Source organism: Triplophysa dalaica, chromosome 3 (genome assembly GCF_015846415.1).
Source record: "Triplophysa dalaica isolate WHDGS20190420 chromosome 3, ASM1584641v1, whole genome shotgun sequence".
NCBI classification, from domain to species: Eukaryota; Metazoa; Chordata; class Actinopteri; order Cypriniformes; family Nemacheilidae; genus Triplophysa; species Triplophysa dalaica.
The window spans coordinates 21,791,094-21,817,128 of NC_079544.1; the positions used below are offsets into that span (position 1 = coordinate 21,791,094).

Here is a 26,035-nt window from a genome sequence, read left to right on the forward strand (position 1 = left end):
CAGCAACCTTTGAATTACCAGTTCAGTGGTTTAACCCACTAGACCACCATCTCCACAGTAATTGTGTGTACATTCTTAATTGTAATGTATTTCTATTCCTGAAAGAGACTGATGTGATCTTTTGTGTGTGAAAGCTCAGAATTCTCAGTTAGAGAAGACATTTGAGGTAATGTTGAATCAATGTTGTGAATTACACATTTAACATTTCAACATTAATACAATTATGCTATCTGGGATATGCTGATCAAGTAGAGTGTATCCTTATGATATATCAGTGAAAAACAAACTGAAATATAATTATTATCAACATTTTTCTGTTCGTCTACCAAATTTCTAGAAACATAATCACAATGTCTTTGCTTAAAGGTGTGTTATTTGAATCAGCCTAAGTGTAGAATCTCTAGACTTGAGATGTAACAGCAAGAAATACAACCACAGATGTCAAAACCAAACGACAACTTACATTTCTATATACACCCTCTGTTACTTACCTATACCTACAGTAGAAAAAGGAAAGTAGCAAAATATACCAAAGTTTGTGGGAGAAGGTCGCTAGAATGTGATCTTACATGTAGAGTTTAGAGAAAAAGGTTTATTTACATCACCTAATTAAAATGTTACATCAAACTAACAAAAATACTGTAGTTACAAATGACATAAATGTATTCCAACATACTGCATGCAGATTTTATTTTTACATTACATTTACATATGGAGAAAACTAATGATTTTCATTTTATTCTGTGATGACAACATTTTGTAGAATTTAATCCAGGTTAAGCCTCTAAAAAAGTTTCACTGATGTTTTTAGATTAAACCCAAATCCAGGATAGAGAGGTTGAGTGAAGGTGGTGTGGACTCTGTGGATGAGGGTCATTGTGTCAGAGACGCTGTAGAAGGACAGAATTCCTGCACTGTGATCCACATACACTCCTATTCTACAAGAACTGAATGGTAAAGCGAGAATCCTCCCTCTTTTATTGTGCCAGAACGAGCATTTAGAGGGAGAGCAGAACAGTCTCCAGGACTGATTGTTTTTCCCAAATGCATAGTCATCTTTTTTTCCCTTTCTGCTGATGCTCTTGTATGACACTGATATTGAGACACCTGCACTCCCACTCCACTCAACCTCCCAGTAACAGCGTCCACATACACTCTCACTACACAACACCTGATACCGGTAATCAAATCTGTCTGGATGATCAGTATACTCTTGGACTGTTTTAGTACAAGAAGCCACTCTGTTCCCCTCAGAAAGACTGATATTGTTTTGTGCTGTGTTTGCATCCAAAGTGGGGTGATGTAAATCTGATGAACAAACAACATATTTTTAACTAGTTAATACATAATAGTAATCATTAAATGAATGCATATGTTCTTACATACTGTATTAACATACTTGGGGTGTTAGGTTTCTGATAATTGCTACAGCATTGTTTGGTGGTTGCTAAGCAGTTGCTAAGCAGTTCTCAATCAACAACCTTCTTAGCACACTAAAGAGCCCACACACATATCTGACATTGAGACAAATAAAAAGTGCCCAACTCAAAGTCTCTGGATTATGTAGTGCCTGCATGGCAGTTTGCTATATGGTTGCTTGGGCAGGCTAGCAAGTTCCTATATACTTAAAAAGATAACTTGTAAGGTGGAGTGAAAAGAGACAATCGCTAAAACCCCATAACAGACACTGAGGTCTCAAACTGTTTTTTTCTGTGACCTCATAAGTAATTCATTGCATTTTATATAAAGGTTTTTTCTATTCGTTAAGTACTCCAGCTCAAAGAGCTGTACGTTTTTTTAATACATAACATTTCCTTTCTTACCTATACAAATATCAAATGGCTTTAAAACTGACACTGTCACCTTTTTTCCTAATTTGTAAATTACTTACATTGATGGAACTCCTCCTTAGTCTCTGGTTCTTTGGAGAGGACAATTTTGTTGCATCTTACTGTGGAAATACAGACACAAAGAGTTGAATTCTTGTGCTAAAAATATAAAGTTTCAATGTTCATTTCTGATACACTTGAGATTTTTGTTGTTTACCTCCAGCAGATATCTTTTCTATTCCCTCTTTACAGATTTCTTTCAGTTTGTCCTTCAGCTGAGAGACAGATTTTCCCACGTCATCAAAAGAGGAAACAGAATTGATGATAAAGTTGTCTGTAGATTCAGGGGGTGCAGAAAAAGACTGGAAATTCTATGAAGAAAAGAGGTATACAAGTATTCAAAGAGAAAAACATGCATTTCTGACACTAACCTATACTCAAGCAATAAAAGGTTTCTGGAGATATACAGAACACTGGCTTTAAAAAAAACTCTGCTTAAAACCCTCTTAGCTGTTTTACATTTACTGTAAGCCATGGCTCCACTGGGCTAATTGCTTTTAAGAAGTCTGGTGCCAAAAATTCCCTCTTGATCTCCTTGTGTGCAAGATTAAAACGTCCGAGCAGACCATCTAGGACAAGCCACACTTTCTTTTCTATAGCTTTTATGTTAGTTTTGTTCATTTTAATAAGAACAGGTTACCAAATAAAGAAATAAACCACTTCCTCTAATGATAACACCTTCACAATATGCTGTGCCATAATTTTACAGATCTCTGTTACCTTGAGAAAAGTAATATGATCTTCTGTGTGTGAAAGCTGCTCCATCTCATCATGTCTCCTCCTCAGATCTTCAATCTCCTGCTCCAGTTCCTTCAAGAGTCCTTCAGCTCGACTCACTGCAGTCCTTTCCTGATCTCTGATCAGTTGTATCACCTCAGAGCGTCTCCTCTCAATGGAGCGAATCAGTTCAGTAAAGATCCTCTCAGTGTCCTCCACTGCCGTCCGTCCAGATCGCTGTAACCACACACACATACACACACATACACACACATACACACACATACACACACATACACACACACACACACACACACATACACACACATACACACACACGCACGCACACACACACATACACACACACGCACACACACACACACACATACACACACAGCATCATTAGAATCACAATATTCACTCAGATCTCAGAGAGTCTGGAGGAGTTTTAATTCTGAAACAGTTTGTTTTTATTATGAACATTACCTGTTTTTAATCTACTCAAAACTCACCTTGTGTGTCTTCACAGCCTCTCTCAGCTCCAGAAGCTCCTTCTCTTTCTCCTGGACTCTCTGCTGGTATTTTCTCTGTGTTCCTTCCCAAATTGTCTATGTGAATATCAAATAACTGAAGCATTGCATTTTGTCAACCTTTACAGACTAAAACGGAATGATCAGATAGCATTGAACGATTACAAAGGTGTGTGATCTTACTTTAGTTCTGCTTTTTTATTAGACTGTTATGGGCCTTTTCGAGTTACTTAAATTATGAAACTAATTGAAAGTAGTTGACATTCAATGGCATTTTGCATATGTATTATTGTTTTAAAGTTGCATTTATTATATTGAAATCACTTCTTGGTTAGTTGAAACATGCTGTCGTTTTAAGATCAGCCTCATAGGACTACTACTCACCTTATGTCTGTAACAGGACACATTTGGTTGCAGAAAGAATTAATCATTATAACATTGACATTTAAAATTACACAATACCTTTATAATTATATTATTGTTTACTGTAATTCGAAGCATTTAGCATTAGCACAAAGGTGTGTGCGTGCGTGTGTGTGTGTCATACTTCTTTCTCTCTCCTCTCTAATACAGCTGCAACAGTGTCATGATTTCTATGTTCATCCATCGTACACAGATAACAAATGCATTGATTGTCAGTGCGACAGTAGATCTCCAGCTGTTTATCATGTTGAGAGCAGATCATCTGCTTGAGTTTTCCAGTGGCATCGATCACTTTGTGTCGTTTACCTGAGCGAAATTCTTCATGTCGTTCAAAGTGAGTTTGACAGTAAGATTCAAAACACACCAGACATGACTTTACAGCTTTGTGTTTTCTCCCAGTACAGACGTCACACTCCACATCTTCAGGTCCAGCATAACTGGGAGCAGCTCGATAAGTTTTCAGAAGTCTTGTCATCTTCAGTTTCTCCACTACATCAGCCAGCATGATGTTTTTAACCAAAGCAGGTCTTGGAGTGAAGGTCTGTCTGCACTGAGGGCAGCTATAAACTCTCTTCTGATCATCCTGATTCCAGCAGTCTGTAATACAGCTCATACAGTAACTGTGTCCACAGTTAATAGTCACTGGATCCTTCAGTAGATCCAGACAGATTGAACAGCTGAACTGATCCTGAGCCCATAAAATACTAGCTTCTGCCATCTTATCGAATGTGCACATGCAGACAAAGAACAGCTTAATGTTAAGTTTCGTTTTCTAACTGATATTGTTTCCTGGTTCTTTGTTTAAGAGATGTGTGCAAAAGGGTGTGTGTCTTATGGCAAAGCAGTCGACAAAACAACATTATAGTTTCACTTTCTCCAAACATGTACACAATAATCTTTTTAACTTTGAAAACATTGTCACCATTTGGCCACCAGGGGTCGCCTGGGGGTCATGTTATACTTAGTTGTTTAGTGATTGCACCTGTGCCTCGTTTGTTTGAGAGTTTTTATACACCCTGTTATGCCCTTAGTTCTTCCTGTTAAGTTTGTATGTTACTGCCCGTTCCGTATTACGATGAGCTCTGTTTTCTCCTGTTGGTTTCAAGATACCCTTTTGTGGATTTCCTTTTATGGATGTACCTTTGTTGGATTTATCATTTTGTGGATTATTTTTGAGATGGATTGTGCTTGATGGATTATCTTTTTGTTTGACCATTAAATCCTGCTTTTACACGCATCGTTGTGTCTGCCTCACCTTTTGGGTTCAACCACTTTCCACACCGTCTACCCGAGTGTGTACCGGGTTCTGACAGACATGGCCATAAAATACAGCCACTACATGTTTAAAAGATGTCCACATGTGCACACAAGCTGAAACAGTTGTCAATTATTTAGAAGTAAATATGCATGTCATTTAATTCCGTTTTTCCAATTATTTAATAAACATGTTTATTTAGTAATATCCAATATATATTTTATGTAAAGATTTTTGTAAAATCCACAGCAAAATATGTAGCTTATAGCTATCAAACTTTATATATTTTTGTAGATAAATATTTAGCGACTGTAAACATGAGTCACTTTTATTATTCCACTATAGAAATGATGTCAATCAAACATAAGTTTAAGCACTATGGATCCACACAACTATATGTACTGGAGCTTTTTCCATTCATTCCTTACTTTTTATCTTACTACATTAATATAACTGGCTCCGACATTGTCTCACAATCTTAATTTATATAATTTATAGTGACAAGTGATTTATAATCTTTGATTAAATTATTTGTTGTCTAAAGATGTTATTTATGATATTGGTAAAATCTCAAGATTATCCACAGTTTCTTGCTGGATCACACAGTTTCACTGCCGAACCAAAATAAATCCTGAAACCTGGAAAGAGCGGTTGAGAACATTTTATCTGGAACATGTAGATGAGTTTCATTTTGTCAGAGATTTTAAAGAACTGCACAGTTCCTGCATTATAATCCACATACACCCCTATTCTAGAAGGCCTGTAGTTTACATTGAGTTTAATCTCTTTGTTATTTGCACAAAATGTGAATTTGGAAGGAGAGCAATGCAAACTCCAGGACTGATCATTACATCCAAATTTACACTCCTCACCCCATCCTTTTCTGCTGATGCTCTTATAGGACACTGATATTTCCACCCCTAAATCTCCACTCCACTCGACCTCCCAGTAACAGCGTCCGCACACACTCTCTTTACACAACACCTGAGGCCAAGAGTCAAATCTTTCTGGATGATCAGGATACTGCTGGACTCTATCAGTGTTACCAGCCACTCGGTTCCCATCCGATAGATGAAGGATTTCATTATTTGTGTTGGAATCCATTGAGAGGACATGCAAATCTGGTGAAGATAAAGCACAGTATTTAATAGCATATAAAATACTATACTAGTTTGATTCTAAAGTGCAATTTTGTTTATTTAAAGGGAAAGTTCACATTCACATGTTACATTAGAATGAGACACTATATTGCCCAATCTTGCCTATTTCTTTATCCTATCTTTATATGTTTTTGTAATTAGAGTGCAACATAATTAATTCATGATTTACATCAATATCATTACTTTGGTTTCAAATCAATGGATTTTGTTGGGTTAGGTTAAGACACCTCCTCTTTCAGTTATTTAACACAACATAAACGTTTGAACAAAATAAACCAACAGAGCATTTATGACCGAATCAAAATGTTAAACAATATCCTTAGGAATATATAAAGTTACATATGTGAGATTAAAAAAAAACTGAAGTGCTTCTGGAGCAGTGTTTACATATTGCAAAGTTATCTATTGTAACACAAATGTGTGCGTACATGTGTGTATAAAGTCACGTACACTGTAAGATCTGATTCCTGTTCTTGGGTCCATCAGTAATATTATTTTTGTAGCATATTACTAAGGAAAAATATTTAAGTGTTATTTGCACGTTTCATAATAATTTTATATAACGAGTAAGTTTCATAATTTATTCTTAAAGAATATGAATGAATGCTTACTTTGACCAGATACAGCCACCATTTCCAAATTAAGAAAATTATCAATTTTTTTCTTCAGTTTCTTAGAGAAAGATTTTCTCACATTTGGACAAGAACCGACATTAGCGCTCAAAAAGTCTGTTGATCCATGAGGGACAGAAAGAGACGAGGAACTCTACAAAAACAACAGAACCAAATATTTATATAAAAAATACAACATTTTGATTAGATACTTCAAATTAGAAGCAGTTGGCCAAACAGTTTTTTTAGAGAATTTTTTTTATGTTGTGTTCCCACCAAACTCGAATAAAGCCTTAAGCGTGAGTGATTTACATGTTAAGTCAATGCAAAGCCCCTGCGGCGCAGGATGTGCCGTTTGAGCATAAACAGGGGGAGTTGAGGATCTCTACGGAAAAGAACAGACAAAATAAAACATAGAAGGAATACAAAATTACTATTCATTTTCTAACGATAATTTAAAATTGAATTAGCAACAGTTTTTCTCTCACAGAGTTAGATCAAGGGAGTGAACCACTATTGGGGCTGATAAAGTTTCTAGAACGAGGAGAAACAGTGAGATATAAGGAGCTCTATGGAAAAGAACAGAGAAAATAGGAATACAAGAAACAAGGTACTTCTTTGATCCTTCAGATGATACTTCAAAACTGAAGCAGCAACCTTTTATAGAGAAAGATATTCTTAAAGAATTAGACATAGGGCGCAAACCAATATTTAGTCTAAAAATGTCAGTAGATCCAGGAGAAACATGTGGAAAGGATGATAAGAATAATAATACAACAAGTCTTTTTTACATGATACTTCAAAACTGAAGCAGCAACCATTTTTGATTGTTGTAAATTCATATCTAAATGTGCATTCAAAATTATTTTCAAACAAATTGTATGGGCTTTGTGATACTGTAATGTATTTTAATGCATACCTGTGTCATTATCCGTGCTACAGGTGCCACATCATGTTGTTTATGCTCATCTCTCATGCACAGCGAACAGATACTTTCCTTGTCAGTATGACAGTAAGCCTCCAAAAGTTTATCGTGTTTTGGACAGATCATCTCCTCGAGTTTTTCAACAGCATCCATCAAATAGTGTCGCTCACCTTCAAAGAGACTCTCGTGTTGCTGAAGGTGACTTTGACAGAAAGAATTTAGACACACCAGACATGACTTGACGGCTTTGCGTTTTCTAACAGATGTACAAACGTCACACTCCACATCTCCAAAATCTGCATAACAAGGAGAAACATCATTAGTCTGGCGTTGTGTTCTGTTCAGGTTTGCCACCATTTGTGCAATCACCACGTTCTTATTTAAAGCTGGTCTTGGAGTGAAGGTCTGTCTGCACTGAGGACAGCGGTAAAGGGTATTCCAATTATCCTGATCCCAGGAGCGTGAAATACAGCTCATACAGAAACTGTGTCCACTGGGAATGGTCACTGGATCGTTCAGTAGATCCAGACAGATTGAGCAGGTAAGCTGGTCCTGAGAAACTGAAAGACGGGATTCTGCCATTTTACTCACACTGAGACACAGAAGACGACAGATCGAGAGCAGAACTTAAGTCTGACACAGAAGACGACAGATCGAGAGCAGAACTTAAGTCTCCTTTATTGCACAAGGTGTGTCAGTAAGGTGTGACTGTACTGTATTTTACTGCACATTAAAAAGTCACCAAGGTCACCAAAAAGGTTTAATTCCTAAATGGTCTTTGTCTAGTTTAAAAGTAGCTACTTAATTAGAACTACTAAATACTGTACACTGTAAAACTTTGCTGTATTTTCGCATCAGGTTTGCCAGTAACTTACTGTAGATTTAATGTACAATTTCGTTTTAAGCATAAATTTACTTGGTTTATAATTTTTTCTTTCATAAAACAAGACTAAATATCTTGGGTCACTTTTCTTGTTACGTTAATGTATCGTAATTTAAGAAGTTTTAAATATTTTAACTCAAAATAAGAGAAATATGCTTAGGAAGAATGTGATTTTTGTGCCGTGTTTCTGTGCTAATGCAAGTCTTTTCTTGCTCGTTTTGAATCTCTAAAGTCGAAGTTTTTTTAATTTTTATTAAAGTAATTGAAAACAGTACTAATTAATCTATAGTAAGTTATTGGCAAACCAGCTGCAAAACCTACAGCAAAGTTTTACAGTATAGTGTCTCCCTCTAATCCCAACATCTTTTCAGACTTTTAAATTGACAATGTAAAAGCAAAACTGAGATCGTCAAGTTTAGAAGAAAACAAAGATGTTATCTGTCATGAGTCAAGATTCCTTACGGTCAGCCTATAATAAGGAAGTTGCCATTTTCCAGAACTGCACTGATTATAAAGAAATATTTAGAAGTTGCAAAAGACTGGCAGGCTGAATAGATAAACAATATTGCTTTAACAGAGTAATTTAGATTAAGCATTGAAGATATTCAATTCTAAAAATATTTAGTCATTAAAATGCCTGTAGGAGAATAGACACTTAAAACATTGAAACTCAACCACATCTTTCTTTATTCCCTAAAATCGGTACAATTGATTTACAGTTTGTTGGATAAATAAACCCAAAAGAGTATTTTACGAAACTGTTCACTTTTGTTTTAACACCATTGTATTAGATTTTATATAAAATATTATTTACTTTAATTAAATAAATAAAGTTGACACAAACCAGTTATTTTGAATCACGTTACTTAAACCATTTGAGTTGAGATAAATGAAATTATTTGTATTAAAGTAGCGTTATAGAAACTTTGAACAAGATTTCCATTTCCCGCTTTGCACGTGTGTGAATAGGGATAATAAAAGTTGCAGAAAAATGTTATTTGATACATCTTTTAGCAAAATGATAAAACAGGGATATTTGTTCATGTTTAATACTCTTTTATGTTTGTAATTAAAATATTTTCTGGTATGTTCATGTTTTTGGGGGTAACCTTTTTTTCAATGGCATTGCTGAACGGTTCGCAGCACCTTTTTTAGAAGTGAAATGAATTCACAAAGTGAACAAATGAAAGAAGAGTTAAAGTGAATATAAAGTTCATGTCAAAAACTTCAATATGCATAAATGTAAATGTTAAGATGTACAATTGGGATATAACAGTATATTTGATAAAAGGTTGCATATAACTTTAAGACATTTCATATGTTAGTCATGAATCTTATCAAAAACAAAATGATTGAAAAAAAAACCTGTAGAAAAAAACAACACATACGTTTTTAAAACTTGGAATACCTTCTAAAAATGCCTTTCTATAGCCCTGTGTATAACTTATACCTAGAAGTTACAGAAGTTCGCAATATTTAAACTCCAAGTTTATTATGCAATAAAAAAAACAATAGGCATTGAAGCATCCAAACAAGCCTTAAACGTTGGAGACTTTTATTCTGTAATGGCGGCTCAACCCGGAAGAATCACCTGCGCATTATGTACAGTAGGTGGCAGTTCGCAGTTTTTCTTTATTTCGTGTTTATTTCTTTTTCCTATCAGCCGACATTAATTCACACATGATGCACAAGATTAGATAATGGGACAGAATGATAATCACAAGATTTAGATTTACATGTTTTCTAATCTGTTGGAGGCTTGAAACTCAACTACATCTTTAAAATCTCGAAAACAAGGACTTTAATACAACAAAGACTGTTATTGGTTTTCTATTTCACACTGGTCTCTATTTGGAGGATGTGATCTATACCATTATCAGATGAACTGAGGAGTTTGTTTACATATTCACACAACAGGACACAATGATCATGAGAGACCACTGAGTCGCGGCACGAAAGCTCAAGGTATTTAAAGCGTTACTAAAACGTTACATAAATCGATTTGATCCACAGTGAACTTAAATTGACAAATCAGTGAAAAAAAAAATACTGAAATAGTTTGAACGGTGGATAGTCCTGTAACTTACAGGAAGTTCACATTAGTCCTGTAGTGTCTAGTTTCACTTTCTTTTGCAAATTATTTAAGATTAATATAATGCTGCTGAGCTGTTTTGTGTACAACGTTGGAAAGTCACAAGACTGCAAGTGGGTCAAGATAACCTGTTATCATGTAAACCACTTTGAGCCAAGAAATTAAATCTAACTTTAATTGTTGATAAATTGTTTTCTGTCTCCTTGTAAATACAGTAAAATGGCAGAAGCCAGTATTTTAGTGACTCAGGATCAGTTCAGCTGTTCAATCTGTCTGGAGCTACTGAAGGATCCAGTGACTATTAACTGTGGACACAGTTACTGTATGAGCTGTATTACAGACTGCTGGAATCAGGAGGATCAGAAGAGAGTTTATAGCTGCCCTCAGTGCAGACAGACCTTCACTCCAAGACCTGCATTAAATAAAAATGTGGTGCTTGCTGAGACATTGGAGAAGCTAAAGACCACAGAGGTGTGCAGTGGACCTGGAGATGTAGAGTGTGACGTTTGCATTGGGAGGAAACGCAAAGCTGTCAAATCTTGCCTGGTGTGTCTGGAATCCTACTGTCAAACTCATTTCGAGTGTCATGAGGTTTTTCGCTCCAGCAAGCGGCATAAAGTGACCGATGCCACAGGAAGACTTCAGGAGATGATCTGCTCTCAACATGACAGACTGCTCGAGATTTTCTGTCGCACTGATCAGAAATGTATTTGTTTGATGTGTACAATGGACGAGCACAAAAACCATGACACTGTTCCAGCTGCAGCAGAGAGAGCAGTAAAAGAGGTATGATGAAAGATTAAGAAAATTCTATTTTTTATAAAAAATACTTATTTTTAGATACTATCAGTTTGTTATTTTCAATAAAACAACAGTCTGTTTATGTTAAAAAATAGTTTTTTTGTAAGTTTATAATTTTATTGCACTTATGTATAGGTACTTCTAGGTCTAGTTCTTGTCTAATTAATTTATCTTTATCTATCAGAAGCAGAATGGAGAGATGCACCGAAAATTCCAGAATAGAATCCAAGAGAAACAAAAGGAGCTTCAGGAGCTAAGAGAGATTGTGGATGCTCACAAGGTGTGTTGTGGCGCTTTCCAAACCAGTCAAATCTGTGTGAATGTTCTTTCTCTACTGATTCTTTCTATGTGTGGTAACAGCGCTCCGCACAGAAATTAGTGGAGGACACTGAGAGGATCTTTACTGAACTGATTCGCTCCATTAAGAGAAGACGCTCTGAGGTGATACAGCTGATCAGAGATCAGGAAAAGACTGCAGTGAGTCGAGCTGAAGGACTCTTGAAGGATCTGGAGCAGGAGATTGAAGATCTGAGGAGGAGACATGATGAGATGGAGAAGCTTTCACACACAGAAGATCACATCCGATTCCTCCAGGTAACAACAATCTTATCATCTATGGATTCCACCTCAAGCTCTTTAATGAAGTTTTAATTGGCAGTTGATACTCTTTGCAATGTTGTTAGGATTTTACGTGATTGGGAATAAAGATAATAATTATGTTGTTGTTATTTACACCTTTTTATTTATGTCTATTTATAATGTTTTTTTTTGTATGTGTAGAGTTTCCGATCTTTCTCTGCACCCCCCGAATCACCATACATCAGCACTTCCAGTTCTGTCCTCTCTTTTGATGAGATGGAAAAATCTGTCTCTCGTCTACAAGAGAAATTTGAGGATTTTTGTAAAGCGATAAAGATGTCTACCAGAGGTAAATGAATGGAGATAAATTAAAATTAGATGTGCTTGTTTGTCTTTAAAATGAATGTTGAAAACATGTTTGTTTCTTTAGTGAAGTCATTCAGAATCATTCTCTCTGCTGAACCAAACACAAGGGACGAGTTCTTACAGTGTAAGTGTTGAATATTGTATAATTACAATTGCACATTAAACTTAAATGCAGGATACAATTATATATCATGGATTCTAACTTCTTTACACTGTTGAACGTGCTGGCTTCTTATGCTTAAACGATTCGGGCATATGACACAGTATTCATGTCCCCAGCACTCCAACTTGTTTCGGAAGGCTCTTTATACGTTTTTTAATTCGATGATGTATTGTGTCCTCGTGCTGTAGTTCAGTCCCCCCCCCTGCCTGCCTCCATGAGCTCGTCTTTTTTCGGAAATAATTGTACAGCTGTGTCCCTCTTTTATAACTTTGATCAAACTAAATACTCTTTGAAGATAAGAAGTATGCAATACTACTGTATAGGATCTCAAGATTAAAATGAGATATGCAGAAACTGTGTGTGTTATCCCATCTTAAAATAGATGAATGAAAAATGAACAATTACGAAGATTATTTTATTCAATAGTTAAATCTATCAAATACTTGTTAGGTGACCATATCTGTAAAACAACAGGATAAGAAGAAATCTTTGTTACACAAATATTCTGTACGGTTTTCCTTGTGTTTAGCATGCAGATTTGGAATGATAAATAAATATGGATTTTACTGATTAACACAATATTTTAGGATTTTTTGTTTGGAGATGCTGCTGGTGCAGATATGAGTCTTCAGCTTTTATGCTGTGAAAGTATTTCAGTTTCAGGTTTTATTACTAAAATGCAAACTTCATGTTTGATCTCCCTCAGATTTTCATCATTTTACTCTGGATTCAGACACAGTGCATAAACATCTCTGTCTGTCTGATGGAAACACAGTGGCCACCTGTACTGAGACAGTCCAGCAGTATCCAGATCATTCAGACAGATTTGACTGCTGGCCTCAAGTGTTGTGTAGAGAGGGTGTGTGTGGACGCTGTTACTGGGAGGTTGAATGGAGTGGGAGTTTAGGGGTTGGTATAGCAATGTCATACAGGACATCAGCAGAAAGGGAAGTGGCCAAGAGTGTAAATTTGGATATTATGATTATTCCTGGAGATTGTTCTGTTCTCCTTCTGGATACATATACAATCTCGATACCAAAAATACTAATGTTCCTTTAACCTCAAGTTCTTGTAGAATAGGAGTGTATGTGGATCACAGTGCAGGAATTCTGTCCTTCTACAGCGTCTCTGACACAATGACCCTCATCCACAGAGTCCACACCACCTTCACTCAACCTCTCTATCCTGGATTTGGCATAAATAAGGACTCAACAGTGAAACTGTGTAACTTACCAACATAGATCATGTATATAGCTATTTTTCTGTTTTGCAATCAATAGTGGGTATGCATTAACATCGCTTTCCCACGTGAACACGCCGGGATACGCCCCTCTTGAGCGCCAGGACACGTTCCCCTGAGTTGTAAAACACGCAGCAAAATGCCTGAGGAGAATAGGAGAACCAGGGACTAAAATATTCAATTATTTGCTGAAATTACAAGCAGCTTGACTCGATAGTTTTACTTACATCGTCTCTACGACTTGCATAGGAATCAGGTGTTCCTGGACACTGAAATGTTGCGCAGAATTGTGTTTCCTGATATTGTAAGCAGTCATTTTGCTGAGTGTTTTTCCACCCAGTAGGGCACACTCCAACGTGCTCACGTGGTGTTCACGTGATAAAGTGACGGCATGCCCATACCCTCTTTACATGTGTAATACTGTAAAACTAGAGATATTAGGGATGTAGCGATATCAAAATCTCACTGTACGATAATACCTGGGTAGAAAGTCCACGGTATTTACTGCAATATTTAAAAAGACAAATGATGACATGGAAACTTGGCATAAGCATCCTTTTCTTTATCCTCGTATCATAGCTGTTGCTTAGAGGTAAGAGTTATAGTATGAGATGGGTGAAATTACCTAAAAATCTTTTTTATAAAATAACTGCACCAGATAGAGCTTGCCAAAGGTAACATCTATCATTTTTTCTAACGTTCTCAATGCTAGGCCCGGAAGACCTATCATTCAATACAGTCATGTGACCACGACAGTATTGAGACAATTTTGCTATTGTGATAACATGATATCGATAATATTGTTACATCCCTAAGAGATATTAAATTGTTCTGAAATACTGAAAAAGTAGGAATATAAACAAACATCTGTAAAAGTTAGGTCATGTGTTTTGCATATCTATGTTTGATTATACTAATCAATAACAGCAAATTAAATTCTCCATATAACCTAAGGAAAGATTCATAACATTCATATTTATTGTTAAGCTTGACTTGCAATTGCCTTATGTTGTGTGTATACAAAACATAAAACGACAGTCCTTGATAAATCTCTTGATGTCATTTATGATAAATATAAATGTGACCCTGTCTGTGAAAACTAGGTTTGTGTCTCATAATCCTATTATGAAAGTTTGATTTCAGTTATTAATTTCACTATAATTTTTCATCTTTGAGATTCAGTGTTATATTTTCAAGGGAATGTTCTGTGCATTTCTTGCATTGTTTAATGTAGAAAAAAATAGATCACAAAAATACATTAGTTGTTTTCACAGGCATGGTCACATTTTTGAAAGTATAAATATCATGTATACAGTAAAATATTAATTAATGTAAACAAAATAATTAACTGGTAAAATATGAATCAATGTAAACAAAATAATTAACTGGAATTGATCTTATTACCACTAGATGAATGTAGATGATTTAACTGTTTAAGATTAACGTTTAGGTGTAGATGTATGTTAAACTTTATGTGCCAACATTAGTATGTTTGGAATTTCGGTTTAACAATTTGCCTAAGAAAATTGAATACCTTTATAATTATTTTGCTGAATTGACAGAATGCTGCTGGCATGATGGCTGAAACAAATCTAAACAAATCCTGTTTCATAATAAATGATATACAGTCACTGTAATCTCAGATTGCATAAAATATATATAATAGAAAATGCCTTTAATAATATTTCAAGTCGGGTTTTATTGTTAAAATAGCATTTTTCAAAGCGATAAATACACGAAATTAAAAAAATGTAAACACTATAAATCGTTACAATCATAAAATAAATACATTAACATAAAAAACCGTACGACGTTTTAAGGCACATCCTTAACAGCATGATAGATGGGAATTCTCAGCTGCATGGGGGCAAATGTTAAGAAACTCATTTTAAAAGTTACTTTGTTCTGTTGTCATTACACCCGTGAAAGTGGCATTTTTTTGGGAGGGAACAAAACCGAGCTTGCGGTGCCCGACCTCCAAGTGAGTCTCGTGCTGGCCTCACTGTAAACCGACCCACTCGTGCCCTTACCGCCGTAGCGCCGCGCGCACAGAGAGCGCCACGAGTCCAGAGTTTTCCAGGACCACGTCCACGCACCGGACGTGATACCAACTAAAAGGCACAAAAAGTATTTAAGCATTAACACGCCATAGTCCGGTCTCTGTGCGCTTTTCTCTGACGCACAGGAACAAGCATGCGCGTTTTCCCACGCCTCGCGATTATACAGTTCGTAAACATAACATGACACGATGACAGTGGCGAGGACCGTGTACAGCACAGTAAATATGCCTATCCTGACCATCAGTCTCTCCAGTTTGTCCGCCTTGGCGCCTCCTTGTTTAATGATACTCCGTATCCGAAACATAGACACGAATCCGGCCAATAAAAACACGGTTCCCATCACAAGATAAATCACCAGTGGCGCAAGCACAAATCCCCGCAAATTATCCAAATTTTGATTTCCCACGTAGCAAATACCCGCTACTGAGTCCCCGTCCACCGAGCTCAGCGCAAGCGCAGTGATGCACTTTACACTCGGAATGAGCCACGCCGCCAAGTGGAAATACTGCGAGTACCGCGCAATAGCCTCGTTTCCCCACTTCCTCCCAGCCGCGAGGAACCACGTAAATGTAAGAATGACCCACCAGATGGAGCTCGCCATCCCAAAAAAGTAGATTAACAGAAACACCAGGGTGCATAACGCGGGACCCGTTGTTTCGTAGCGAATATGATCCACCTCGTAGTCTTGGTTGCACGCGACTCTTTCGTGCCCAGCGATGAGTCTGATGATGTAGCCGGCGGACACGAACATGTAGCAAGTGGAGAGGAAGATTATCGGGCGTTCGGGATATTTAAACCTCTCCATGTCGATCAGAAACGTGGCCACGGTGGCAAACGTGGACACGAAACACAGAACCGACCACATTCCTATCCAAAACGTGGCGAAGGTCCTTTCCTCCTGAGAAAAGTACGGATTGTGGCACGGCATTGCGCAATTCGGAATCTGTCCCGTTTTCACCCGATTGAACAGGGGATTCCGGTCACTGCTCACCGTCACCAAAGGTGCCCGACAGTGACATTCCGGGTCACATGTAGACGACCCTGATCTATGTTGGCCACCCAGTGCGCGTCCATTATTGCTTTTATTTCTTCTGTTGCTTGGTTTTCCCGGGTGCCTCGTTGGCTTTGCAGCAGCCGATGAAGTTGTAGTAAATTCAGTCCTGTTGTAGTCCATACACAAAGTATTTAGATCTCCCTGCACGGGCAGTAAGTCGCAACTCATTCGATCCGGCCACGGGAAACCATACTGGCGCATTAAAGGCGCGCACCCTGCTTTCGCCCGTTCACACACGCTCCTGCACGGTGGCAGTGGCTTCTTGTAGTCCTTCAGGCAGATGGGCGTGTACAGGCTGCAAAGAAAGAAGCGCAGGTCCGGAGAACACTGGATCTCCACGAGCGGCCAGAACTGGTGCACCTCCAGTCCAGCCTCATCCTGAGTGTCGTGGTTGAATTGGTTGGGCATGTACGTGTAGTTGTAGCCGATCCCTCTACATAACGGCACCGAAATCTCCTGACAGACAGGCTCTCGAGCGCGTGCATAGCTCCATGATAGCAAGGCGCAGATGGCGAAAGAAAGCCAGTTGGATACCTGTGCAGACAAGTCCATCCTTGGTCAAAGTTGCGCGCACCTTCTGGTCCTCTGGATGCATGTGAGCAGTCCTGTTAAAAAGGTGTTACCCCCTATCTATTGGATTGTTTGGCCCTACACAGGTGCATCCTCGCCTATATCGTATGTCTGCACTAAAGTGTAATGTAACTTTTAGTGGCTTAACTAAATAATTTGACTCTTCAATATACAAGCCGACAAAAACATTGGCTTGAACCAGTTTGTTTTTACTTATAAATTGGCACGACTGTCAAATATTGGAGCGTCTGTGTATTTTTATATAGAGGATCTCCGTGTCACTCCCCGTTCTCGCACTGCCCAATCGTATCACCTTAGGGGCGCGGCATCAACATAATTAAATCAAGCATCCCCCGGGTTGCTTTGAGTAAATGTTTGCGCTGACTACGGTTTGTATGTCTTAAGTAATTTATTTGTGTTTACCTCCCACCCTATGTCCAAACATCGAAATTATAGCTGTAAACAAGTAACACGGCATGTTTATGTTGATCTCTCCAGAATATCATCTTTTGAGAGCAATGTAATTATTGCACATTTTGGCTAAATTGATTTTATAAGCGGGCAAGGTACGTGAGATGTTCAAAAAGCAACCAGATACTACACCAATAAAACGCTGCTTTTTTCCAGTAACCCAAATGACAAAATCCATGCAGCAGTTTACATTTCCAAGCCCTATAATGCATAGGAGGCATTAAAGGCGCTGTTTATAATATGATGTTTTACCTTAATTTCATCCATTTAAAAAGATTTGTAAGACAATGTCAAACATGTCACAAAATGGAAAAAGTTTAAGGAAATAGATTGTTTGTAGCCTACCACTTGGTGAATTGCAATGCAATTTGCATTTTGTGTTGTTTAAGTGAGTGTCAAAATTCGTTTTGGGGTGGAGGCAGGTGCATGTGTTGTCATGGACAGAAGCACATAACGCATTCAGACACGCGTGGTTTGTTCTCCAGTGAGCGTGTGCTGTTTTACACATGCCTTGAAAGCAGACCGCTAAGCGCTATTGCTACGCATGCGCGGGGGCAGAGCGCTGTTGTGCGCTTGTTCGCTCAGTTTGACGCTGATGTTCCGTTTAGCGCCTCAGCGGGATATGATCGGCAGGGGGCAATTACCGTACAGACTGCCACAAGCTGGGTGGTGTGTGTGAATTGCATTGCTTTCCTGTGAGGCGCGGTTACACACTGGCTTCCTTCATTCAAGTCAAAAACAAGTTTGATCATTTAAGATACGATTTTTTATTTCAGTACATTTTCCTGATGAATCATTTTCTGGACATACAAAAAACTAACCTGTTCCACAAAAAGCAATTAAACATTGCCATAGCTGTTGAACATTGTCTTGAGTTTTTGCCTAAGAAAAGATAATTGAGCTCACATTGTGTTTTGTGGGGCATGTTGTCTGCTGATAAATACTATTTTTTGGCCTTTTCATTTGAATTATGAACAGAAAACACAAAGTCATTAAAACAAACATGTTTTGTAAAATAATGTTTTAGGTCATTATTAAAACAAAGGTTGGTTTGAAGGACAGAATTTCCAAAAGATTTTTCCATTTGTGTCTGTGTCTGTGTGTTTGAGTCTATGCAGCATAGCTTAACCTGTACAGAATAGCACTTATAGTTTCAAGTCCAGCCTGTCTCTCTCTCTCTTTCAGTCCTTGTGCCCAATTAAATGCTTATGTCATAAGTCAAATCTGGCTCTGAAAAAAGGGCTAGATGACATCCATGACCCATCCACAAACTTTCACACACACACAACCTTTGGCTCAATTCTACATTCGGCACCAACGATCCAGCATTATGTGTGCCCCTGTCAGAGTCTTCATACACCCCTTCACCTTTCTCAAATGCATTCATCAGATTCCACAGCATGGCAACAAGCCCACCCAGACGGCACCTGGCAGTCTAGTCTGAGTCACACGCACACACTGTTATGGTTTTTCCAAACAGAAAGGGTCAAACATGAAAAGTTCGAAGTTTCCTAACACTTCGATTGCGATCTTTGACTCCGTCTCGTTTTCTTATCACTCTGGTCTGTTTTGTCCTCTTCATTCAATCCAAGCGGAACTCAATTTTGCTGCTTCCACTTTTGACCCGACCACAACGCGCAGGGACCCCAAACATCCTGAGAAAATACAAACAAAGCCTGCAGTGGAATGTACTCAAATGACTTGATATCTATTTACTAAGAAAACATGTGTAGACTGTAACACGATATTATTAGTTTGTTAAATGTATTTCTGTATATTTCATTACAGATCAAAATCCATTATGGGACATCTCACGACAAAGATTGCATTGGATATCAATTGGATCTGCGTCAACCCCACTGTTTGTGGTGTAAGTGTGTACACGCCTCACCTGCCTGTGCATCCAGACGACTGAACTTGGTGAACCAGGGGCTCAGTCTGTCCTTGGCCCACGGAGGCATGACGTTCTGAGGAGAGAAATCCAAGCAGCCGGTAAACACTGCAGATTTAGCCAATACATAGAAACAGTGTGTTTTTAAAGGAATTCCTGCATGCTTTCACCATTTTCTGGGCAATGTTTCTTTGGATAAAAGCATTTCATGAATGTATAAGAAACGTCGTCTTTTAAAATAACTGTTGCAGTCACACTTAACCTGTGAATGACATATTCAGAGCAGTGCATTGTACGTCTTTTTGTAATACGGTGCGTGTCTCGGCTTTACAACTGAAATGCCTCTCGTCTTCTCTTGTGTATTAAGTGTTCTTTCCTTCCTCTCAGTGGCTTTTCTTTCTCCTTTGGTTGATTCAGCCCTCTACCCCCCCACCCACACTCCATTCTTACAAATGTTTAGTTTTCTTTCATTCAGCTCTGGTTTAAGACCTCTGTCTCTCAGACTCCTCGAGGCCCTCCATTTCCCCTCCAGTAATTCTTTCTCTCCCTCTTCCTGCTTTCAGTCTCGCTGCTCTTGTGCTGATCTCAAAAGACACAATTAGGCACCAGATTCATACAGTCTCCACAATAGTCTTTATGCTTTCTGTATCAGTCTCTCTCCCTCTCTTTCTAAAGCCTGTTAAATGACTTGGAATAAGAATCTGTGAATGTGTCTGCTTAATCGGAGCAATAAACATCTTACATCATTATTGCCCCTTCCACAGATAAAAGATAGAAGCATTCAGAGGACGTGTTAATGTTAGTTGACATGTTTGTGTCTTTAACAAGCAGTTACAAGTAAAGTCTAAAAGTGTAGTTGAGACCTGTTATAAAATGTGTTGCTTTATTCCTATTGGTAAATAACAGCATTGTGCCATCAGGTACTTTTGTAAAATAATGGTTTGTATAATAATCATGATTTCTATTAACAATTTAAATTAATAATGACTATTATTTATTATTATGCATTATTGGTTACACACAACAAAATTTGAAACATTTGCTTACATCCTAGAAATAAAAAAATTGTGATAGCTATGTCTCTTAGGGCTATTGAAATGGCTATTTGTTAAACTGTTAACATGTATTCATATATAAAGTTTTTTGTTCAATTATTTTATTGCAATAATAAGGTCTCTCTTTAAGCTTTCTTAAACTCTTCTTTAATTTGAAGTTAAGATTGACTTTTTAGTGACAGACCTATTACATTTTCATATAAGTCTGCATACAGAAGGTTTAATTAAACCCTTGAATGCTGTCAGTTCTCTAACAAGTACAACACATGTTTTTGAACGTTGTAAATGTTTTGGAAATAAATAGGTCCAATTTCATTTTCATTTGTTCAGTTTTGTTTAAAACAATTCAATATAATTGTATCTTGTATGCTGTATGCTGTCCAGATATGCATGTATAGGCTATAGAAAAGTGCTATACAATGTGTACTGCAAGGATGGCATTTCAAACAAACCCAACGTTGACATGAAGGGGGTTGTTGATTGTTCCAAATTGAGCACTTTAGTAATCATTTGCATTGACTGGGTGATGTTTTGGCCTGTTCTGATAATGTCAGTAAAAATTGGATCACATGGGAATCTTATACCACTGCAATTTTGTTGTACATACTACTAGCTAGGCCAGTTCCCTATAGGCTATAAAATAGAAGAGAAAACAACATTATCCGATTATTCCTGGCAACTCATCATTTGAAGTAAATTCTGTAGCTTGGGTTTTATTGATTCAATACAAACAAAAGAGTCCGTAGTGATAGCGTCTCGCTGGCGCTCTGCTCAGACAAACCCTTCTTTAAATGAAATGGCTTGGTTTATACAAACCATTTAATTTAGCGTCTACTAAATGAATAAATGTAAATGTTTAAATATGTTCTATGTGTATTCCGGATGATGGGTGTCTTTCGCTTCATCTATAACCTAATAATTGATTTGTCATCAAACTTATCTTAGTAATTTTTTATCTGTCAACACAAATTTGTAATTCTGTGAAGTTGTCAAAAAAAATCTAAAAACACTTTATCTGCATGAGGGTGTGTGTGTGTCCTCATGTTTAGGGTAATGTTATACTGTTTTTAGGGAAATATAAACATGGAAAAGGTCAGTCAAAACACACTCAAATCCCGAATCACCACACCCCACCCACACAAACCTTCACACGAAATCCATTCACAAATCCGTTTACAAAGTGTTTAACAGATGCTTTTATTCAAAGGGACATACAAAAGTGAGGAAAACAGTGAAGCGATTCTTGAGGAGACAAAAATATATAGGAAGTGCTAAACAAAGTTCCGACAATGAGACTTGAAATAACTGGAAGTGGTTATTAAGTGATAATAAGGTGCTACATTTTTTCCAGTCTTTTCCATATAGATGTTTCCATGAACATAAAATATTTATCAGTAACACAAATGGTTATTAATTATGAGATACATAAAACTTATAATTTAAACAGGGAGAACTAGTGATGTTAAATGCAATATCACCAATATTGAATAGTAATTTTGCACATTTTAATACACAAAGTTCGATACATATTAACTACATTTTTGTATGTCAATATGTTTGATTAATGATAAAGCTTATACACTTCTTACTGTCATAAAACCGTTTAAAAAATGTTAAGCATACTGTACAACGGACTTAGTACCACATACTTTGTTAACTTTATTAATGTGCATGTAGTTCTTAAACCTCATTATTTTAATTAACGACACAAATTACATTCATATATTTCTATTTTTTAATAACAAGTTGTCACAACAGTGCAGTTCAAGAGAAACTATAGAATGTAAAAGTTTAAAATTGGTTAAAAATGGTGACTATTCACAGCTCATATAAACACATTCCTTTACAGCTTCATAGGTATTTATGAAGGTTCATGGACTCGTTATGCGCCAAGTACCCAAGAAGTGAAATAACATTTAATGACATTAGAATAATGAAATTATCCCGTTATATAATGATATGGATGTTTGCTATAGGGTTTGATTGAATGATGCAGTATTGGCCAATAGAGTTGTGTATTCAGGACTCATTAACCTCCTGTGTGGTCTGTGTGTGTGTGTGTGTGAGGGTGTGTGTGTGCGCGCGTGTGCGTGCGCGTGTGTTTGTGTGTTTGAGGGGCAAGTCCTGAGTCACACAGCCCAACACTAATCTATGTCGTCAGGACTCTAAACACAGATAATGAGATTCACCTCCCCTCTTAATGAGGCCCATAATCACTGGTTGACCACCACCTCACACTAATTGTTAGCAGATGTTTGTGTATTTGTAAAGTTGTATTGTGGTGCTAATAAGGACTCATGTTATCCTAATGTAAACCATGAGACTTGGCTAACACAAACATGTCTCACACACATAACTGCAGCCTACTGAGGACGATTGTGTTTGCTTAGTGAATTGATAAAGTGAATGGAATAAGATTCTAAATTAATTAATTTCAGTTATTTAAATTAATATTTGAGTCAGGTAAATAATGATACAAAAATCTTAACAGTAGGCCTACTTCTGAGATGTTTACCTCAGCAAGAAAATAAGTTTTACATAGTTATCTTAATGTTCTTAACACTTTATACAACCATTTATTTGAAATTCAATTATTTATGTCCAACAATATAACATGGGGTTTATGTTTATTTTGTTTCTGTGACACCTTTCAATTTCAAGTGATCTACCCATTCCCTAATGTGTACAAAGTTCATTGTCACAGTCACAAAGCACGTTCCTGAATTGCAGCATAAAAAAGAAGCAACTGTTTCAAACATTACAGTGTACAGTAAGGTTTACTCAAAATAAAAGATGAAAGTTATACACAGTTAAGCTTGTATTGAGGGTCTGACTTTAAAGGACCACACTTTGGAACGATTCTCTATTTTTGGCACCTGGGCTTTCCCATGATATCATGGGGTGGAAAACATGCTCCTGCAAGTGACAGCCAGGTGTGTGTTTATAACAACACTTTTACAGTGCTCTTTCCTGTTGATGTATGTACTATTTTAAACAAGCACACCTGCGCTCTCTCTTTCTCTATAAAACAGGTCAATACAGAATTGAAGGGAGAAGTATTAATGCAAATGTTGTAACTTTAAGTGAAAGGTTGTGAGTATATCCTTACCTCCTACCGTTGGTCTCTTTAAACTGATGTTTAAGTCATTATTATATGGAGCCGGCCAAAGATAATTATCATCGGGGCTGGGTAGCTCCGGACTCGGGACATCGGGGCTGGGGAACTCCGGACTGGGGAACTCCGGACTCGGGAACTCCGGACTCGGGAACTCTGGACTCGGGAACTCCGGACTCGGGGAACCCGGAACTGTTACCGGTTGCTGCCCTGCTCTGCAGGACAGCAACTTAGGTCTGGGACGACCTCTACCTGGCCTTCTCCTCCCTCTTCGGTCGGTCTGACCCATGGCTGACTCAGCCGGGCCAGAGGGGGACCGAGGGAGTACCGGGAAGGAGGTTTCCCGCGACGTCGCCCTCGAGTCTCTAGCCACCCACCCATCTCGGACTCCACCAGAAGAATCGGCGGCCGTGGAGCTCGAGCCAGAGGGTACTGAGTCCCCCAGGGCAGCGGTAGCCAGGACGAGACCCTCCGCAGCGCTCGACCGTGGGGTGAAAGTCCCATGTGGAACCCCACCCCCGGGATCGCTCCGGTTGGTCACGTACCTGACCATGTCCGCAAACCCTAAGGGAGCCAGCAGCCTCTTCTCCGACGGTGTGAGGCGCCGGGTGAGGCAGCAGTTGAAAATCGTTTTCAACTCCGCCTCACCAAACTCGGTCACCTCCGCCACCGCCGAGAATGCCCTGGCGAACTCCTGGTCACCGTAACTCCCCTGGCGGAATCCAAGTAGCAAGTGGGCTTGGCGAGACCGTGAGGACGACGTCGTACCGTCCATGCTGCCTACTGGGTTCTGTGTTGGCTCGTGCATTCTGTCATGATCCTCACATTGAGACATGGCGTGAGAACCCAATTGCAGGCAGACACAGACGGTGGTGAAGGGGGTAACCACTTTATGACTGTTAATTTTATATAATCCTGCATGAAGTTGGAACTGCGTGACATTTTAAAGGCACACATCTGCACAGATACCTAATAGATCTCAGACCATTCTGTCATGGTTTCACCTCTCCCTGTCTGGTATTTCTTGGATTAGAGGTGGAATCATACAGAATCCTTTGTTTCATGTGGGGAGAGATAATTTTGACCCGTATGGTCTTCTATAATCTCCTCAAGTCGCGTCATTGCCCTACCCTCCTGTTTCCTAGTTAGTGTTAATTACCTTCCCTATAAAGAGTCCTCATGTTTCTTTGTCTCGTTGCTCGTGCATTACTTGTTGTACATGTTGCAATTTACTATATGCTGTACCTGTTGTTCTTGTTCCTGTTCTCCGTCAAAGTAAGTGTAGTTCAGTCAGTGTTAGTGTTTGGTTTCAAGTGTTTGTTTTATTAGTTAGTCAGTGTCCTTGTTCCTTGTTTAAGTATATTTATCCCTGTATTGTTTTCCCCCCATCGTGGGTCTTTGTTTTGCCTGTTGTTTAGTGAAAGTGAAAGTGACTAATTTGTCAGTTATGGTGACCCATATCCGAGATATACCTCTGCTTTTAACCCATCCAGAGAGTAGTGAACACACGCACAGCAAGTGGTGAACACACATACACCCAGAGCAGTGGGCAGCTATCGCTGCAGCGCCCGGGGTAGGGGTTAGGTGCCTTGCTCAAGGGCACCTCAATCGTTACCCGCCTGACCTGAGGATTGAACCGGCAACCTTCTGGTCACGAGTCCAACCCTCTAACCATTAGGCCACGACTGCCCCTACTTTAGTCTTGTTTATTGTATTAAAACCCTGTTACATTTAAAAGGAAATATTAAGACTTTCTACCTTGGTTCCACAAAGTAGCCTGCAAAACCTAGTCTATGGTAATTGGGGTCTTCGGTTGTGCAGTATTGACTTCCGTGAACAAAGTCTAATGCGCATTTTCTCCACAGAGACAATGGATGTGTCCGAAATCAAATAAATATAGCTGTAAACTTTCAGACTTACGACCATTTTTAATGTAAGTACCAATAAATACATTTCTCATAACTAAATTATGTTTTTATCAACTCTCACGTGTAGGTTGTTGTTAAAAGGTCATAGGTCAAATAGGATATAGGTCTTATGACCATAAAACATGGCGAACGTGAAAATCCTCAAAAAAGAAGTGCACTTTAAGTACCCAGATGATGCACTTTTCAACCGAAAATATGAAGTGTGCAGCTGTGGACACTTCAAGTTCATTCACTCAACAGTCACAGTTTCGCTTACG

General features: G+C 38.2%; 4 protein-coding genes across 4 annotated transcripts; 1 reads left to right on the top strand and 3 right to left on the bottom strand.

Annotated features, from left to right (window-relative positions):
- Window positions 1–578: 578 nt before the first annotated feature.
- LOC130417625 (tripartite motif-containing protein 16-like protein) lies at window positions 579–4,360 on the bottom strand. Its single transcript, XM_056743305.1, has 6 exons — window positions 3,684–4,360; window positions 3,119–3,214; window positions 2,610–2,843; window positions 2,047–2,200; window positions 1,892–1,951; window positions 579–1,308 (listed from the first exon to the last, which is right to left on the bottom strand). The coding sequence occupies exons 1-6, from the start codon at window positions 4,293–4,295 to the stop codon at window positions 785–787; spliced, it is 1,680 nt and encodes a 559-aa protein (XP_056599283.1). The 5' UTR covers window positions 4,296–4,360; the 3' UTR covers window positions 579–784.
- A 1,030-nt stretch (window positions 4,361–5,390) lies between these two features.
- ftr54 (finTRIM family, member 54) lies at window positions 5,391–8,092 on the bottom strand. Its single transcript, XM_056742990.1, has 4 exons — window positions 7,505–8,092; window positions 6,586–6,739; window positions 6,425–6,484; window positions 5,391–5,935 (listed from the first exon to the last, which is right to left on the bottom strand). The coding sequence occupies exons 1-4, from the start codon at window positions 8,090–8,092 to the stop codon at window positions 5,391–5,393; spliced, it is 1,347 nt and encodes a 448-aa protein (XP_056598968.1).
- Window positions 8,093–9,979: 1,887 nt separating this feature from the next.
- LOC130417626 (tripartite motif-containing protein 16-like protein) lies at window positions 9,980–14,765 on the top strand. Its single transcript, XM_056743306.1, is given in 8 exon segments — window positions 9,980–10,358; window positions 10,701–11,271; window positions 11,471–11,566; window positions 11,647–11,880; window positions 12,067–12,214; window positions 12,296–12,355; window positions 13,101–13,325; window positions 13,328–14,765. Coding segments are annotated over 7 exon segments (1,638 nt in total). The 5' UTR covers window positions 9,980–10,358; window positions 10,701–10,704; the 3' UTR covers window positions 13,636–14,765.
- Window positions 14,766–15,364: 599 nt separating this feature from the next.
- fzd8b (frizzled class receptor 8b) lies at window positions 15,365–17,525 on the bottom strand. Its single transcript, XM_056743304.1, has one exon. It carries the CDS (start codon window positions 17,298–17,300, stop codon window positions 15,549–15,551), a length of 1,752 nt encoding a protein of 583 aa, XP_056599282.1. The 5' UTR covers window positions 17,301–17,525; the 3' UTR covers window positions 15,365–15,548.
- Window positions 17,526–26,035: the final 8,510 nt, after the last annotated feature.

Bases quoted from the DNA above. Each gene is read 5' to 3' on its own strand.
- fzd8b (XM_056743304.1), bottom strand. From the start codon at position 17,300: ATGGACTTGTCTGCACAGGTATCCAACTGGCTTTCTTTCGCCATCTGC.
- LOC130417625 (XM_056743305.1), bottom strand. From the start codon at position 4,295: ATGTGCACATTCGATAAGATGGCAGAAGCTAGTATTTTATGGGCTCAG. The intron at 2,844-3,118 runs GTGAGTTTTGAG...GTGTGGTTACAG, and splicing joins AGGCTGTGAAGACACACAAG to CGATCTGGACGGACGGCAGT. The intron at 1,952-2,046 runs GTAAACAACAAA...GTATTTCCACAG, and splicing joins AGAAAAGATATCTGCTGGAG to TAAGATGCAACAAAATTGTC.
- ftr54 (XM_056742990.1), bottom strand. From the start codon at position 8,092: ATGGCAGAATCCCGTCTTTCAGTTTCTCAGGACCAGCTTACCTGCTCA. The intron at 6,485-6,585 runs GTAAGCATTCAT...ATTTTTCCTTAG, and splicing joins GGTGGCTGTATCTGGTCAAA to TAATATGCTACAAAAATAAT. The intron at 5,936-6,424 runs GTACGTGACTTT...TATCTTCACCAG, and splicing joins CAGGAATCAGATCTTACAGT to ATTTGCATGTCCTCTCAATG.